Source organism: Agelaius tricolor, unplaced genomic scaffold (assembly GCF_023055355.1).
Source record: "Agelaius tricolor isolate 1412-34295 unplaced genomic scaffold, bAgeTri1.0.p SCAF_2, whole genome shotgun sequence".
NCBI classification, from domain to species: Eukaryota; Metazoa; Chordata; class Aves; order Passeriformes; family Icteridae; genus Agelaius; species Agelaius tricolor.
The window spans coordinates 53,543,797-53,563,423 of NW_027269262.1; the positions used below are offsets into that span (position 1 = coordinate 53,543,797).

Here is a 19,627-nt window from a genome sequence, read left to right on the forward strand (position 1 = left end):
GCCCATCCATTGGTGTTGTGGACCCTCTGAGCCTTCAGACCTCTTGTGGGATGGATTCACTAAGGCTTTTAAGTTCCTTGATGCTCAATACCTCAATGACTAACAGTTACATGGCAGCTTAAAGGAGGGAGCAAATTTCACAAAATTTATTTGCATTTGTGCTTACACATATTTTGAAGTGTTTTTCAGTTTTCATATAAGAGTGTGTTCAGATGGCCAAAAAGGCCAATGGCATCCTGGCCTCCACCAGAAGTAGTGTGGCCAGCAGGACCAGGGCAGTGATTGTCCCCCTGTACTTGGCACTGGTGGGGTCACACCTTTAATCCTGTGTTCAGTTTTGGGCCCTTCACTACAAGAAGGACATTGAGGTGCTGGGGTGTGTCCAGAGAATGGCAACAGAGCTGGTGAAGGGTCTGGAGCACAAGTCTTATGAGGAGTGTCTGAGAGAGCTGGGGTGGTTTAGCCTGGAAAAAAGGGAGGCTCAGGAGTGACCTTATTGCTCTCTACAACCACCTGAAAGGAGGTTTTAGTGAGATGGGGGTCAGTCTCTTCTCCCAGGTACAAGAAGAAATGGTCTCAGGTCACACCAGGGGAGGTTACATTGGACATTAGGAAAAATTAGAAAAAAAAAAAGATGGTTATCAGGCATTGGAACAGGCTGTTCAGGTAAATGGTGGAGTCACCATCACTGGAGGTATTTAAAAGGTGTGCAGATGAGGGACTTGGGGACATGGTTTAGTGGTAGACTTGGCATTGCTGGGTTAATGGCTGCACTTGATGACCTTAAAGGATTATTCCAACATGTATGATTATATGATTGTAAGAATGCATTAGTTAAGGTGCATTATGTGTTGATTACTTTTAGTGCTTGAGTGCTAAAAAAATGATACAGCACTGTACAGGACCTTACTCTGGGGATGTAGTTGGACAAGTTGTTTTGAGTTGCTCTGATAGATCACTTCTGCTGAACAGGGTGACCTGCAACCTGTTCAGCTGGTGGAAAGACAGCAAACATTATGTTTTCTTCTGGGTCACTGAATTGGTACTGTGAATGGCACAAAATGCAAGGGAGATGGCACTAGGGAGGGATGGTGAACACAGGGAGGAGAAAGGTGGTCTAGCAGCTGTAACATTTCTTAGTTGTAATGTCAAACCATACTCTTAGGCTCTTTTCTGAGACTGTGCAGGTGAAAAATAGAACTATTTTCCTCTTGAAGTTACATGTAAACATGCAGGATGAACCTCTTAGGAAAAAGTACACAGAACAAACCCTACAGATTACTTGGTTTTGTCTTGAATCTCAAAATAAAATGGAGGTGCTTTTTAATTTGATATTATTTGGCAGGTGCTATAGCTAACAATTATTAGCTATTGTTAGCATTAATAACCCAAAACTGAGGAGGAGCACAACTCAGCAGAGTGAGACCAAAGACACCACAGCTGCTGTAGATCATATGCTACTTACTTCTCTCAATTATTTGGCAGTACTGTGAGTTTTGTTTAATGTAAATATACTTCAGGGACCTAAACCAGGAAAAGATGGGATTTCATTTTGTACAGATTTTAGACTATATCTCTATTGTAATATCTAAACAGCTGTGATATATCCTCTGCTCAAACACAAATCTCTTGAGACAGTTCTCAGAACTCAAAAACTTAAATATCTCATAGAGGATTTCAAATATAGCTTGTCTTCTTCTAGAGACTCATTCTCTCTCTATTAACATTTCCATTGAATTTTCAGCATCTTACTGAAATGTGCAGAAAGAAAACTGTGTAAGCTTGAGGTTACTTGAAAGGTGTTGCAATAAAATTAGAAATTCTTCCATCCATTGAATGACATCTCTGAAACCTTACCAGCAAATAAAGATATAAGCAATCTTAAAGAGTTTGTGGTGGTTTATGTTCCAAGAACACCTATCTCAAATCAGACAGGATTCAGGTACACAGGTGTTACTATTTAAAAATAAGAATGTTAAAACATTTGTCTGTTTATAAATTTGACCTTGTCACACAAGTATATAGATACTAAAATATCTACCTCACAGTGAAAAGTGGTTTTCATTTTGCAAGAACTTGGTTTTTGTAAAAAGAAGCTTATAGTATTGTCCTAAAATACAGTACTTCTAATTATAATGGTCATGGAAAAAAATACAGGAACCATATGACACATACATCAAACCGGATTTTCAGAAATCCTTAACCACATTTTCCATGTAGTTTCATTGGCTTTTTAAAAGACTGAAAATATTTTCTGGTTTAGGTTTCAGTTTGAAATCATTCATGCCAACAATAGTGTGTGTTCATTGGTCAGCATACAGTGTTTCACACTTCCATTGATTTAGAATTCTTATATTATGATTTTGTCTCACAAAGATTCATAAATACTCCATTTTATAAAGTTTATATAACTTTTAAAGAGTGGAATTCAAAGTAACAGCAAAAAGCCCTCCATTTCATGGGAAGGAAATGATACCAAGCCACCTTAAAAAATCAGGAGGGATGGAGAGCAGCATGTTAGGGAATTTGGAGAGAGTAACTGTGTCATTAAAATAAGCTGAGAAAGATTACAGTTGCATATTTAGTTAGTTATTATGGTTCTTTGCAGCCTTCCAGAGGGAAAACTTTGGCCATGCAAAATTAAATCTCCGACTAAATATTTCATGAAGTGGCTTGGGCAGCAGACATAAAAATCTACATATATATTAGTTCATTATAGCTTTGACTGTCAACATCATATTCCTTGCCTTACAAGTATTAGGAACTACAAGCTTCACTGGAAAAAACCAACTACATTAAAAATCTCAGAAGCTGAACTTCCCATGAGCCTTCTGGGGTGCCATACAGTAACAGTTCCAATATGTAATTCCAATTTATGAAGCAATAGTCACTTCAATAAATTCCATACAATGACATAAAAAAATGGTTTTCACAAAAGAAACCACCCTTCTGAGTACAGAGAGCTGCTAGAGAAATCTGAGTAGTAGTCACCTTCAAGGGATTGTTGTCCCATTGCTTTTTATGGCACAAAGAAACTCTGGACAAAAAGATTTTGGCACAATCTCACCAACTGAATAGAAATGCCAAGGTATGTACAATGCAGGGGGAGAGATCTGCTCAAGGGGATACCCCAGGCCAATCAAGATGGCTCTACATGCATTGGTCTGATTCCAAAAGTGGTCAGCCCCTCTGCACAGCACTGCATGTATAACACACCTGTATATAGCCTGAGCATCTCAAATATGGCACACAAATATACAGCTACACTGCAATGGCCTTACCAGAAACAGCGTCAAGGAGAGGGTACATTTGGAATCAATTAAGGTTGGAAAAGACCTCCAAGATTGTTGAGTTCAATCTCTGACTGAATACTACCATGTCAACTAAATCATAATGCCAAGTGCCATGTCCAGTAATTTCTTGAACATTTTCCAGGGATGGCGATTCCACTACCTTCCTGGGCAGCCCATTCCAAGGCTTAACCACCCCTTCAGAGAAAAATTTCTTCCTGATGTCACACATGAACCTCTCCTGGCACAGCTTGAGGTTACTTCCTTTTGTCCCGTTGATTGTTGTCTGGGAGAAGAAACCAATCCTCACCTTGCTACAGCGTCCTGCTACAGGTGTCTATTGGTTGTAGAGAGCAATAAGGTCATCCCCGAGCCTCCTTTTCTCCAGACTTAACATCCCCAGCTCCTTCAGCTGCTCCTCATAAGATTTGTGCTGCAGACCCTTCCCCAGCTCTGTTGCCCTTCTCTGTACATGTTCCAGCACCTCAATGTTCTTCTTGTAGTGAGGGGCCCAGAACTGAACACAGGATTCAAGTTGAGGCCTCACCGGTGCTGAGTACAGGGGACAATCACTGCCCTGATCCTGCTGGCCACATGATTTCTGATACAGACCAGGGTGCCATTGGTGTTTTAGGACACCTGGGCACACAATGGCTCAATGTTAGCCACTGTCAACCACCACCCTCAGCTCCTTTTCCATTGGGTCACTTTCCAGCCACTCTTTCTCCAGCCTGTGGCACTGCCTAGGGTTGTTGTGACCCAGGTGCAGGACCTGGCATTTGGCCTTGTTGAGCCTCACACCATTGGCCTCAGCCCATTGATCCAGCCTGTCCAGATCCCCATGCAGAGCCTTCCTGCCCTCCAGCAGATCAACACTCCCACCCAACTTGGTGTCATCTGCAAACTCACTGAGGGTGGACTCAATCCCCTCGTTCAAATTATTGATAAAGATATTAAACATGCCTGATCCCGTCTGTCCTGCATGTGCTGCAGGACACTAAAGATTATCTGTTCCATAACCTTCCCAGACACTGAGGTCAGGCTGACAGGCCTGTAGTTCCCCAGATCCTCCTTCCAATCCTTCTTGCAGGTGGGCATCACACTGGCCAGTTCTCCAGTTCTCTGGGTCCCCCCTGGTTGACCAGGACTGGTGAAAAATGCTGGAGAGTAGCCTGGCTCTTCCACCAGCTCCCTCAGCACCCTGGTGTGGATCCCATCTGGCCCCACAGACTGGTGAGTGTCAGCTGGCACAGCAGGACACTGCTGCTCCCTCCTGGATCACAGCAGGGCACAGCTGCTCCCTCCTGGATCACAGCAGGGCACTGCTGCTCCCTCCTGGATCCCAGCAGGGCTCTGTGCTGCTCCCTCCTGGATCACAGCAGGGCACTGCTGCTCCCTCCTGGATCCCAGCAGGGCTCTGTGCTGCTCCCTCCTGGATCCCAGCAGGGCTCTGTGCTGCTCCCTCCTGGATCCCAGCAGGGCTCTGTGCTGCTCCCTCCTGGATCCCAGCAGGGCTCTGTTCTGCTCCCTCCTGGATCCCAGCAGGGCTCTGTGCTGCTCCCTCCTGGATCCCAGCAGGGCTCTGTTCTGCTCCCTCCTGGATCCCAGCAGGGCTCTGTGCTGCTCCCTCCTGGATCCCAGCAGGGCTCTGGCTGCTCCCTCCTGGATCCCATCAGGGCTCTGTGCTGCTCCCTCCTGGATCCCAGCAGGGCTCTGTGCTGCTCCCTCCTGGATCCCAGCAGGGCTCTGTGCTGCTCCCTCCTGGATCCCAGCAGGGCTCTGTGCTGCTCCCTCCTGGATCCCAGCAGGGCTCTGTGCTGCTCCCTCCTGGATCCCAGCAGGGCTCTGGCTGCTCCCTGTCCCTCCCTACCAGCTCAGGCCGCCTGCCTGGAGGGTGTTGGGTCTTTCTGTTGAAGACTGAGCCAAAGATGGCATCGAGTACCTCAGCGTTTTCCTCATCTTTGGTTACAATGTTCCCCTTTGCACCCAATAAAGGATGGAGATTTTCCTTGGCCCTCTTTTTGTTGCTAATGTATTTATAAAAACACTTTGTATTATCTTTCACAGTAGTGACAGCATGGAGTTCAAGCTGAGCTTTCACCAATCCAGTTTTCTCTCTACAAGACCTGATGACATCCTTGAACTCTTCTTAAGTTGTCTGCCCCTATTTCCCAAGTTTATAAACTCTTTTTTTTTTCTCTCCAGGTCCAGTGAAAACTCCCTGTTCAGCCAGGCCAGTCTTCCCTGATGGCTCATCCTTGGGCACCTAGGGATAGCCTGCTCCTGTGCCTATAAGATTTCCTTCTTTAAATGTATCCAGCCTTCCTGGGCCCTTATTACACAGAACTGTGCAGTCCTTTAAATATATTACCTTTAGTCCCCCCAGAAATTAATTCTGTTGCACCATTGTGTGGAAAGTTTAGTTTGGAATGAGAGAGCTTTGGAAGAGAAAGCAAAAAAGCCACATAAATGTGGATCTCACTTCCAGGTCAGCATAATTTCAGGTCTGTCTTCACACCACCGCACAGCAAGGTGCAGTCTACCTAAAAATACACTCATGGCACAGAATGAAGTAGTAAAAATAGAATATGAAACCGAGACATAGGTGTTATAGGAGAAAAACAGCAAGAGGAAAGAAAAAAATATACACTTATTTCCATAAGAAACTCAGGCCTGTCATCACATCTGTCATCACCACCTCTCCTGACACAGTCCTTAAGCACTGAAGTGCCTAACAATTTCCTTTTTTCTGCTTTGTCCTTTATTTTTCCTATTTCTTTGAAAGCACCCTCTGCTAATTCTGATGTCTGAGCTTCTCAGAATATCATCATCAAGGGACAAAGATTTTTATGAAACCAAACAGCAGCGACTCTCCTATGAAGAAGGCTGAGAGAGTTGTTCAGCCTGGAGGAGAGAAAGCTCCAGGGAGTCCTTAGAGCAGCCTTCTAGTACCTAAAGGGGCTACAGGAGAGCTGGAGAGGGACTTTTGTCAAGGACGTGTAGGGATAGGACAAGGAGGAATGGGTTCACTGAAAGAAGGTAGGTTTAGATTAGGTATTAACAAGAACATCTTTACTGTGAGGATGATGAGGCATTGGATTGGGTTGCCTGGAGAAGCTGGGAATGTTCCATCCCTGGAAGTGTTCAAGACCAGATTGGATGGGGCTCTGGGCAACCTGATCTCGTGGAAGGTGTCCCTGTCCATGGCAGGGGCATTGGAACCAGACTGCTGCTATATAATGATTTCCATTGTTCCTCTAAAATAATTTGAACATTCAAGAGGGATAAGAGTTACTGTAATAGAGCCTCTAATATATTACTTAACATGCTAGTTTGGGTTTAAGTCTGATAAACATTTTTATTGTGTGTTGTGGTTTGGGGTTTTTTAGTTTGTTTGGTTTTTTTTTAATCTAAGAGAACTGTTTTGGAAAGAGATCAGTAATTTATCCACAATGCCTCTTTATCTCAGAATCATCACTAGTGAATTTGAAGACAAAATTACATGAAAATGTCAGACATGCAAATTATTTCACTCTGCATTACCTAATGCATAAGCACAAAAGGTGGTAAAAGCACTGAACAGCCACACCCAGGTGGGAACAAGTCCAGGACTGGTACCTGAAAAAAAATGGGGTAGTGAGTCAGGGTAACAGGGGTTAACATCAAAGAAATCCACCAAGATATGCACACAGATACAAACTAGCTGCCACTGATTAACACATTGCATCAAACAGAAATATTTGAGTCTGACCTTCAGGCACTGGTGAGCTCTATCAAAGAAGCACTGAGCAGGCTTGAATGTGTTTCCACCGTAAAGGACAAAAGGTAATAGAGAGGTTTTTGGTCCTGAAATGACTCTAATATTGCACAAAACAATGATAGCAACTAGGCAAATATTCACAGGTCATGGGAAGAATATCCATTGAAAAATTAGTTAATGTTCATGTTATATATAGGAAAAAAAGTTTTCAAGCATTATTATCAGTACCAGTCTGGGATTTGTGTAGCACTCTCACCGCACAGATCTGAACAGAAAGTTTTTGTCCTTAGGCAAGCAGAAATACTAGCACCCTTTTTTTTTTTTTTTCCATGAGAAAAAGGAAAAGATAGTTGAATTGGACAGAGCCCAGAGTTCTGTTCTTGCTCTGCTGACAGCATTAATCCAAGGTTATTGTTGCTCCTTTAAAGAAATCGATCCTTCTTCCAAAGAGACTTCTATTTAACTTAAACATCACCCAAAACTACATCAACACTAAACAACTGTAAATGCAAAGTGCTCTCAGGTTTCTGCCATTTGGCACCAAACACAGGGAATTCCTGCATACAGAGGTATGTCCTTGCCTGAAAGATGCCAGCACCTAAAGCAGTGCCCTGACTTCCTTTCTCTCAGTGCCTCATCTTGCCATTCTGAAAGCAAAGATGACAATTCCTGACTCCTAGCTGCAAATCTACAAACTGTACCATGAAAACCAACTGTGCAGGAAATTAAATTTTTTATTTCTGATCCTAGGTATAGGATTGATATATGATACTCCAAAGGCCCTTTAGGTTGTATGGAAATTTTCCATCAACTGAGAAATGATGGGGACTGTTCTCATGTGGACTCAGGAAGAGCTTGCAAACTACACATACAGGTCTCAACTCTAACAGACTTCATCACCATTTCAAATGTCTTCAAGTTCCATGTATATCTACTGAGAATGTGCCAAGATAACATCATCCCATTAAAAAGATCTGTTCTGGATGTTCTTTTATTACAGGGCTGAGTAAACATCATCTGCATTGAAAAAAAAAACCAAACCACCAGGTGTGCAAGAACGAGGTCAGACAACTACATAACAAGCTGGTCCTGAAAATGTAACTTTTGAACCAAAACTGCTAACAAGTATCCCTGCCTCTAGAATTGCCATGCTAAATGTACAACAACCCTCACCAAAGTCTGCCTCCTGAAGCTAACCACAGGCAAAACAAAATAAAGGCAGCTAAATGTAGTTGTTTCAGGAAATAAAAGTTATCTTCACTGAATTGTCTAGTTTAACGAAAATCAAAACCTTTTATCTATATGTATTTTACATATTACTCAGGAGCAATTAGATCCAAAAAAATTCTGACTTGGTCTTCAATGAGGAGCAAACATGGACTTGGACTTTGAAAGTCATAATTTGAAGAGACATTTATTTAGAAACTATGTTTTTGTCTAGAAGCAGTCTTGAATAGGGGGTGTGAATAGTGGAGAAATGAAAGGGAAGTTAACTCTTGCAGGCATTAGTGTAGGTATTAGGAAATGTGAAATCAATGAAAATGTTATGAAGAATATTCAAGTGGATTTTGGCTGCATATTTAAACCCTGGAATAAATTTTAAATATAATGAGATCTTACCAGAGACTTCAAGCAGCATATGCTGAAACCCATTTTAGGGATAAAGTTAAATTAGATTTTTCAATAAAATTATCTAAATTTATAATGCTATGTGTGAGGTAGATTCTCCTACCTGCACCTATAGAAGCCTTATTAAGGGAATAAGTGGAAGATTTAAGTGTCTGATACCTCTCTGTAACATTCAGAATTATAAGCAGTTCAATAACTCTGAAAAATTACAACGTGAACATATTTACCTGAGGCAGTGTAGTCCCAGTCATAAAAAGATATTAGAAAATAATTAAACAAAATCATGACAAATCCAGAGAATGTTAACAGGTTGGGAGCAATCCACAAAGGCACTATCTGTTAAAAAATGAAAGGAAAAAAATCAGAAAAAATATATTTCAAATTGTACATCTTATTTTAATAAAATATTTTTTATCAGGAAAGAAGATTTTATATTACATCAGCAATATTCAGATTTGTGTATATTTCCCCATTTTCAAATCCAAATACAGTTTTAATTTCTGAAATTTATTTTCAAATGCAATCCTTTTGCCTGATTTCTGTGACTGCAGTAAGAATGATATTTGTGAAACGTTGTACTCCCTTTAAAATGTTGTACATTGCCCTCATTCACCCAGCTCCCAAGGAAAGCCTTCTGTGATCAGCTGTATCAGAACTGAAAGAAGGCTGCAGCACCCCAGTGTGGTAATTCAGCATCCACGTGGCAGGTTTTTTAAGCATTGTATTCCCACACTATAACAAGGAAAGCCCTTCTTCCAAAGTATATGAATAATTTCTTACTCCAAACATCAACTAATTCTGACCCTGAGTGCATTACACTTTTAGATTCAGAAATCTCCCCATTACAAGCATCTCCCTGCTCTCTAGATAGTAACTTTCTGACAGGGTCTCCCTCTTTATTCATCAATTATTAACACTCCATTAACTCATTTTACTTTGGAGCGTGCTGAAAAGGACTCTGCCTTCACCTAGACCTCTTTGTCCCAGTAATCATTCTCAGGCATTCATTCCCTGGCTTTAAGGGGCTCCTTATACTGCAAAAGGAATCCCTTTTGAAAATACTCTTCCCAAGCAACACAGCTTCTCCAGAATATTTTTGAAATAGCCTACACAGCTTTCTACATGACTTTTAGACAGAACATATTTGCAGAAATACTAAGTATCAACCATTACCATCACTCAAACACATTATCAATATATATAAAACACATAAATACTAGAGGCTTATAATTAAATTATTTGGAGTGTCTAAGGACTCAAAATGTATATAAAGTACTTCAACACTATAAAACAGTACAAGAAAATATTAAAGAAAATCAAATCAAATAATTCCTGATACTAACAGGAATAGTATATTACAATATACTATAGTATATTTACAATATACTATAGTATATTGCATACTCTAACTATACCAGTAATAGTTTTGAAATCAAATGTTTTGTTAATATCTCTGGACTAGCTAGCTGAACAGACAGATGAATACATATTAATTTATTCTATCCAACTACTACATTTACTTAAATTTACTTTTAAAAATCTGAATGCTTTGACTGATTTAATATCCTGACTGGGTTATCTTTTTCAACTATAGAACAATTTGTAATATTCAGGAGAAATTGTGAAAACCAATAGTGTACAGACTAAGTGTATACTTCCAAAAACCAGGTTAGAGTTCCTGAACACTTTTCCATTATGTTTCTTAGATGTTTTCTGTAATGACATTGGGAAAACTATTATATCTGATATTTGTTTCCTTATCAGTAGGACTTTATCACTGATTTTAAAACACTGCATGTCAGCTTTCATGGTATTTAAAATACACCATGGAATGCATATAGCAACAATTTTTAAAATGTAACATATCTATCATTCTGAGTGTTCAAACGGGCAAATCTAAACCTCTAAGAAAAGGGACAGCAAATGTCCCCTGAAATTCCTTTTGGAGATCATCTAAGGAGGAACCCTTCGCCGCATGGTCTCCCTTTCTTACACTGACTGCATGCTCAGCGTGCAGCAACAGCTGCACATCTCCCACCTTTGCTACCTCAGGATGCAGAAGATGGATCTCCTGCTGGGATTTATCTGCTATCTCTGACCTTCCATGAAATAAGAAGCACAGACACTGAAAAAAAAAATCTAGATTTGTCTCTTTTAATCTAAATCACAGATCAAAAGAATGCTCTAAGACACTATGGTTGAAATGTTTACATGGATATACATGGATAAACTGACTGCTTTTTCCTGGATGATTCATAAGGATTGTTGACAATCAAATCAAGTGGGGCACCACAAATGTCTGCTTTCTAATTAGGCTCATCATTCTAAATAGTCACAATGTCATGTTTAAGTTATTACAGGAAATAATTCATGCTTCCATGTGTGAACATGAAGAAATTATTTTAACCGACTTTCTTGCTAACTGTGTAATTTAAGAAGGAAACTTTCAAAGGTTTTTCAACTTGTTACAGTTGCAATCCCTTTGGCTAACAGACACACCATGAAAAAGAGTTGCAGGAGTTCTGTCCTCAGGAAAACAGACTCTCCTGCAGTTAAACCCTTAAGCATGTTCTTTTGATCCTTACTGAACCTAAGCTGTCTAGGTATTTCAAAAGTATTCCAGTTGCAAAATCCCTTTTGTTATATTTAATGCTCCTTATCTTTTTAGTTGGCATTACACTACCATCACCCTATTTCATAATTAGAAAATCACAGGGTGTTCAAGATTAACTTCTTACACACCTTGGAAAAATAGAGCCTGAATTTATTAGTATGCTATAGAAGGATGAGCTGCAATCTTTACTGTCTAATTAACAGACAGTAGAGGTCTAATACATCAATGTGCTACATGATTAATACAACTGGAGGTGCCATGGGGCAAATCACATCTGCTCTCTGGCAAAACCCTTGTGTGCTTGAACCTTTTAAAAAACTCTTAGTTCCATGAAGTATTAACTGATTTCTGTTTCTCTGGGTCTAGCCATTCATTCTAAAAGCCTTAATACAAACAGCAAATGCTTTAATATAGCAATTATTTGGATAATAAATGGTAAAAAACACATTTCTATAAAGCTCTGTTCAAATTTCACTAGGTCACTTGAGACCACTAAAATGCTACTCTTGCTCAATTCTGCTGATAAAATCAAAGTTCATAAAGGCAACAGAGGGGAGTTAAATTTATTTCAGTGATACTGGCATACACCTGTGTATTCCAGTGGGATTTCCTCCTTTTCCCCTCATTGTCCTGCATCCCCACCAGAGATAAATGAGCTGGGTTATAACAATATGTTTTCAGCTCACAAATGCACACATTTTTAATGTTAAGTTCTTCTTAATTTCTCATAACACAGGAAGTACATTTTACAATGAATGGTAATGACTTATAACATAGGAAACACATCTTCCAATGAATTCTGGTTGTGGAATACAGAGAAACTTGTGTTGCCATTAGGATTAAACAGGCATATGAAAGGCAAGACCAGAAACTCAAGCCATTGTTCTCATGAGTAGTTTTTTCTTTTTACTTGGCTCAGTGAATTTAAGGTTGCTTTTTTTTTTAAACTCTTCTAGAATCTAGTAAAAATAGTCCACGTGGAATTTTGATTGTCACCAGTTTAGAAACTAAAAAATAATTAATTCATATCTGAGAAGGGATGCATCAGGATGTCTAAACTGAGTGAAGGAACTTCTCCCAGTCATCAAGATGCACACTTGTACTGCCCAATTCTGAATGAACATAGATGCAAAACATTCTCCAAAAATTCTTTGAAAATTATCCCAATTTCCCTATTGCAATGCATTGTTCAGGAACAAAATCATTATAGTAACTTGCATTCCTACTGATATTTTACAAACAATTATAATGTGGCTAAGCTATATGGCAACATTCAATAATGTTGTTCTTCTTCTGGTAAAATGCTGCAACTATTAGGATAAATTACCTACAAAGGAAGTTTTGCATTGACAACACTCCCCCTTCAGTCTGATGGCAGATGAATACCCACCCATCTCCTAAACCAAAGGGCAAGTGCACAGTAAAGCCTCTACTCATCTCCCACGCCAGAGTGCTGGAGGGGCTTTTCTGCCTCATTGTTTTCCTCAATATTATTATGGGAATAAAAACAAAGTCTCTGAATTGAATTACTGAAGTCAGTGTCAAATCTTTTAATTTCTTTTTTCTCATCGCATGGTCAAGTTGTATTTTAATTCTTCAGTTGGGTCATATGAACATTTTCCATTAAATTACTTTGAGGTTATAAATTAGGGCTTATGATTTTCCTGATATATCAAGAATAATCAACACCTGAATTACAGAATCCAAAGATGGCAGATCCAACAACGTTCTGACCACATACATCCTTTTTTTGTTTGTACAAAGGTTTCTTTTCAAGTCTGCTCCAATCTAAACATTTCCTGTAATGAGGCAGATGCAGAAGTCAGTACTTCCTTGGAGATCAATAAAGTTCATATTTATTTGAGATACAGCTTGCTTTTTTTTTTTTTTTTTTTTTGCCAACAACAGCATAACTGGCTATGAGTGGTTTATTCTTAAAAACTGCAGATTGCAATGCATTCAAGAGATGGCATCTTCCAATCGTTATGGTGATCATGGTAACCACTCTCATTTTCAGCTTCTGCGAGGAACGCCCGGCTGTCTCAAGCAAGTCCCCTTGGGAGAAAATCAGACAGTGCTTGCATAAAATCATATGCACAGCACAGAGAGAGAGCCATGCTGTTGTTAGGCAGCATATGCTGCACAAAAATAATCTGTACTAAGTAAAACCATCCGTGTCTTCAAAGCTGTTTAATGAAAGATGCAATAACGAAAGATATAGAAAAGAAATGGATGCCTTTTCTACAGCAATCAGAAAAAAAGAAACCAGCCCTTTCTTTCTAAAGAAAAATCTCAAAACAACACACTCACCCCTTAAACATGGCTAAATATCCTGCAACATTTTTCTTTTATCAGATGTCTTAATTTCAGCTTTATTGATTAATATGTATTTTTAAATGAAAGTACACACTATACTTAAAACAAATTCTTACATTAACATGTTATGTTTTTATTAAATGAAATTCTTACCTTAATAATTTTATTCCAGATGGGCTGCATAATATACACAGATAAAGGATTTGTATCCACAGCACTGTACTGTGAGGAAAAAGCAAGCATGTTAAACAAAGCACTGAACAATGGCTATTTTTACATGTCCTTCAGCATCTAAGAGCACTCAGTGAGACTGGTGTAAATTTATTTTACTCTGATTTGTACAGGTTTTATTTCATTTAAAAGCGCTGGCCTGGTTTACAATTACCATGTTAGCAACTCTATGTATTAACACAAAGGTTTAGGCTTGTGAAATGGCAAACAGCTCTGCAGTGACATTTTACTTTAAAATTCTTATTAATTTTACAACCCTATAAAATTCTGCATTTCTACAGTATTTTGGATTTAACACCTTTATTTCCACTACCAGTAATGCACAGTCTGAGCACCAGTTCATTGCTAGTATTTAGGATAGATAGTGAACATGGAATGTGTTTGTAGGTGGAATATTATCTTGCAGAGATACACAGCTTTTGTCATAGTAACACAGTTGCATTTGCACTATGCTAATTCATGTAAGGCAATATTACTATAAAAATGAGCTCTAAAATAGTGCAGTTCATTACCACAATAACATTTCTCTATTGGACAGACTTGAAAACACCTGTGTTTTATAAATTCTAGTAAGTACATATCTATATCTTTTTTAAACAAAATGTTTCAGAAATCCAAGGCCACCCTGAATTGCTGTTGTCTCATTTTTCCTCAGAGGACAGTATCAAGTTTTATCCTGCCTTGAGACTGCAGAACACAGCATAATCTTAGGAAGAACAATCTTAATTGATAATATCACTTGAAACCATGTACTTGAGCCCTGGCAGGTAGACATTGGAAGAAGTTATCCGTCATTGGGGTGGTACATGTAATTATTTCAGAAATTCTTGGACTTTGAAAGCGCATATATGGCTTAACATTGCTAGGATGATGCATATGACTCACAAAGATTCAGATATATCTATATATAGCACTGTCCAAACATCATGTGCAGAAAATGGGAGTGAGATGGGATGCGTTAGACCACAGTTTGACAAAGCTGTTCACTTGCAGAAGAGCTGATGACAAAGAGTCTCCTTTCACATAACTTCAGCTAACAGTTAATTGTCTCTCCATATGTATAGTTAATTTATGAACCTCTGTAAGCCAACCAGTCTTTGGAGGAGACTGCATTCTGGAAGTACCTGTTCCAAGTCATTAATTATCAAAGCAACTTGGGCACTTGTCTTAAACTCATGTACCTACATATGAAATGCTTAGGAACTCTTCCATACATTACTTTTTTCTATCTGAATACAAAGCATATGTCTTAATTACCTTCTGGACAAAACAAAGCATTCACATAGTAATTTTGTGTGTTCAAGTTTAAATCAGAGATCATAAACCTACCATCTAATAAAATTATTCTAACACAGCTATTCCCTGTAAATACATACTGACAAATATAAAAAAAAATCATCCAGCAGTAACAGGTCAGACCAGACTGCCTAAATTTCCAAAGGGAATAAAATTTTCAGTTTAATGTACTGTACATCACTAATTTTAATTTTTTCTAAAAATGCTCTATGTATGTATGTATGTTCACTGTATGTATGTTCACTCTGATGTATAATTTTTCTCTGTTGCTGCTACCCATATTACTTAATACACAATGCAATTTTGTCATCAACAGATTTTCCACCAGAATATATATTAGAATTCTTAAATACATTACTTCAGAAAAAAATTAATTCACAGGTAAAACGTTATTTTTCATTATTCTGTATGTATTTGCAGGCCCAGGTGCTGTATTTATCTTTCAAACACTGATTATTACAACTGTTTGAAGTTTTGATAGTCCAGCTTGCATGTAAATTACCAAAACCTGGGCTTTGCTTACATTTATGCCAAAATTAACAATAATACCAAGCTATAAAATACTTATCCCAACAGACCGGTCAGCTACCACTTAATTCACATGAGAACTATGGAAATCCTCTGGGAATGAAGAAAATTCAAAGGATCCATAAGCACTTTTGAGGTTCCAGGTAATCAGGAGTCTGCTCAAAGTTTCACTGTGGCTACTGCCCATTTCCTTACCCCAGCTGGTATTCAAAGACTATGTGAAATATGGGACAATTTGCTGACCAGCAGATTCAATTAATTCAGCCATACCTGGATAAGAATGTGCAAAGGTCAAAATAGGGGAGTTTTACCCTTTCTTCTACTTTGGCATTCTCTTTCCCCCCTCACCCCCAAGTCAAAGTCATTAATAAAATCAGAACATGCTAGTTAAACGACAACAGTAAAATGAGGCTTTCTATCCAAAATATTCACTGGCTGTTCAGAACTACTGCATGCTCTTAGAAGAAAAAAAAAGGGAAAATCAGTCTCATTTCTTTGAAATTGTTTTCTTATAGAGAAAATAAAAGAGACTATATAGGTATTATATAATTTTTGTATTTTCTTTACTGGGAAATGTAAGAGATCAGGTAGCTTTCCAACATATCTCTACATAACAGACACAAAAAAGAGACACAGTCAGCTTTTTGTTTGCCTCACAGTTTCCAAAGACAAGCACCAAAAATCAAAACAGACCTTACTGGAAAAAGTTTAAAAAAGGAGAATTACTGACAGCTTTTGTCACCTAAAGACATTTCAAGACACACCACACTTCATCCTGTTAATTCCTGCATTTGTGGCTGAACTGTTGGTCCTCTGGGCAGGGAAGGAACATTCAGCAGATGTGCAGAAGAATGGAAATTTGCACTTCCCTCCACAATAATTTGTTTTAGCCAGACCAAAGGAAACACCCATGGAAAAATAGTTTTCAGTCACGGCAAAAAATAAAACTTGACAAATAAAGTCTGCTATACCATTTAATACTCTGCTTTGTTCTGCTCCCAAGAAGCTACTAACCTCAAGGCCATGAAATCCTCAGGAGTTTAATGTTCATGGCTGCTCAGAAAAGCAAAGTACTGAGTAATATGCTCACATTATGACCAATGAACATGAATGCAAGAGTCCATTGAACCCGACAGAAAAAAAGCACTGCCATTTGCTATTGTGCAATTCTGTCATTTTCAGGGCACTTATACTAAAAGACAAAAGTGGAGAGGATAAGCCTGTTGGAGGTTTTTAAGTGCAAGGCTTATACAAGTACTAAGCACTCCCCTGCAAACAGTTTCTGCCCTGGAAAGGGGATTGATTGTCCTTATACAAAGAAGAAGGGCTTGGAATAATCAGAAAGCTTCTCTCAATTATTTTTAAAGAAGTTGTAACAGTTGGGAAGGAATGGCAGTAGTAAGGGAATAGGAAAAATGGCATTGATTTCATCTTACTCCCAAAATTAAAAATGCCTCTTCTGGTTTTATTTAATAGCTGATATCTCCTTGAAAGTCATCTGCTTTCTCTCTCAGTGTTAATGGCTTCTAGAAGAGCTAGAAATGAGAATACAGACACCAGACACATGCACACATACATGGAGACTCAGGCAGCACACATGAAATGTGCTTTTACTTTGTATTCCTGCATCTTAATTTCCATCCAGGGGATCCAGCACAGGATGAAGTTTCTGCTGGTCACCTGTGTTAAAGGGGAAAGGAAACAAGATTAAGGAGGGGGAGGGGGATGAGGTGGGGGAAGGGATAAACAATTAAGAAAAGTAACAGGAAAACAGAAGAAAGAAAAATGAGCAAAAGCAAAGGTTTGGCTACACAGTAGAAAGACAACTGTTCTGCAGTGACAGAGCAGAGCCAAAACCAAGGGGCTAAAGCACTCACAGTGTTCAAGGTCTGCTCTGCTAAATACAAGACAAATGGTACCTTCTGGCTCACATCCACACAGCTTAGAAATACTTCCCATTATTGCAAACTGGTCACATCAGCACAGCACAACATCTGCTGGAGGGGTGTTGGGCCTCATCATCTGGCCCCACACACCCAACACATCATTAGCATTCAATATATTTAGGTTCAAAGTATCTGAAATAATCTGGAGACTACACTGTAACCCAGCAATATGGCATTTTCAGAGTATGAAAGTGAGCCCTGTCTGCTGTGTGTGTTCAAAAACCCAAATGCCCATGTTGGAAGAGTGCTGAAGGATGGTGAAACCAAAAAATTATGTGCACTACCTCCAGAACTGACTATTTCCAAACCAAAAGCCTAGCTACTGCCTTGGAGAGACTTTGGAGAAATAAACAAACAAAACCCAAACAGGGAGTGAGCTAACCATTAATGAGAGCAGACACTGGATCTTCACTGGACTCCCCAGCCCTTTCCAGCTTTGCATTGTGGAGGCATCACAAGAATAAAATTTTGGAATGACTGTGATTAAGAGAAAAACATAAAGCACATCTACACACACTTCAGAGTCAGGGGAGAAAGCAAGCTGCAAGAAACGTAGTTGCATAACTACATTATATCATTATTTCAACTTCAGCTGCTCTTTATACTAACAGATTATTCCTTTCCTGTACTTAAATCATCTTGTCCCAGGTATCATGCCACTCAGTCATTTACATTCACAACACCTGTGTTTTGTAAATGACAGACAAAGGGATGGGAGGCATGACAATGAACTCTCTTTTGCACAAGGTAAGGGGGTTTTGTGGTTTTGAAAACTGGAAGATGAGACTCTCAGTCCAGGGTATGGACCAGTTGATATTGAAGAGAGCTCAGTGGGAAATCACCCTTCTGGGCAATGTCTTATGCAATATGAACTTGGCTCCTGTGAAACTTTACACTTCAGGAACCACACAAAAATTAAAGAAAATACTGAAATACTGGCACATCTGTTAACAATTTTCCATCAATCCTTCTGATTCCTAGAATACGTTAAACATGTGGAGTTTAACTCTACTTTATATATGTTTCTACAGGTTTGTAGTTATTATGGAACACAGTCTTGGATCTTAACAAAAGCTTCACACAGGGAAGAAAGAGAAGCATGCTACAAATAACAGAGCTCCACAACACTGTGGATGCCAAATATGTTCAGCACTTTAAGTGCTGATACTTCTGTTACTTCTAATAATAGACTTGCTTTACATTATATCATCAGTTAGTTAATTATTCATAAATAATGGCTTGGGTTTTCTGTCTCTTCTACAATAATTTGGTGTATTCTGCATTTTCCCCTACCCACATATATATATATATGGGGGTTTTTTGTTTTGGTGGTTTTGTTTTGTTTTGTTTTGCTGTTTTTTGGTTTTGTTTTTTTATTAGATCACCAATACCTAACTCCAGGAGTTATAAGCCTGAACTAGGGCTGGATGCAGCTGCACTGTGAAGGAAGAGGCTGCCCAAGTTGGGCTCCTGAGCTCCTCTCTCCCCTCTCACTTTGCCCCCTTCATTTCCATTAGCCTGTGCACACTACAGCCAGAAAATATAGTTAGATTTTCCTTCCACCTGATATTATTCATAGCAAATAATAGAACATCATGGTTTGTGCAATTCCACAATTCTGATTGGTATTGCGAAGTCATCAGGAAGTTGTTATGACTCAAAATGCTGTCCTGGGGATGTTTTGTTGCAAAGGTGTGTTTATCATTCACTTCCTCATTTTCAGGAATCCTGACACACATTGAGTCCTGTGCTACATCCTTTCCCTTAATGAAGTATGTATGGACCCATGTCCATGAGGTCACCGGCACGTAGAGCTGTGGGTCAGGACAGGCCACTCTTAGGGACTCATGCCTGCCAGTGGCACATCCCCTTGCTTGCAGAGCAGTGCCACGGCCTCAAAGTCACAGAACCATGGGTTTGGATCACAGGATCATTCAGGTCAGAAGGGACCTCAGCAGGTTTCCTCCTTCTCAACATAGGCTCAAAACCAAGTGCTTATCCAGACCATGGAGAGGCG

At 39.2% G+C, this 19,627-nt stretch overlaps 1 protein-coding gene across 1 annotated transcript in view; it reads right to left on the reverse strand.

Annotated features, from left to right (window-relative positions):
- The window catches only part of LOC139585991 (ethanolaminephosphotransferase 1-like), a 58,035-nt gene that overhangs the window by 31,169 nt on the left and 7,239 nt on the right, over window positions 1–19,627 (reverse strand). Inside the window, exons 2-4 of the mRNA XM_071419105.1 lie at window positions 13,763–13,831; window positions 8,907–9,015; window positions 6,834–6,908 (exon numbers count right to left, since the gene is read on the reverse strand). Coding sequence (XP_071275206.1) covers window positions 6,834–6,908; window positions 8,907–9,015; window positions 13,763–13,831 — 253 coding nt within the window. The remainder of the gene's footprint in view (window positions 1–6,833; window positions 6,909–8,906; window positions 9,016–13,762; window positions 13,832–19,627) is intronic.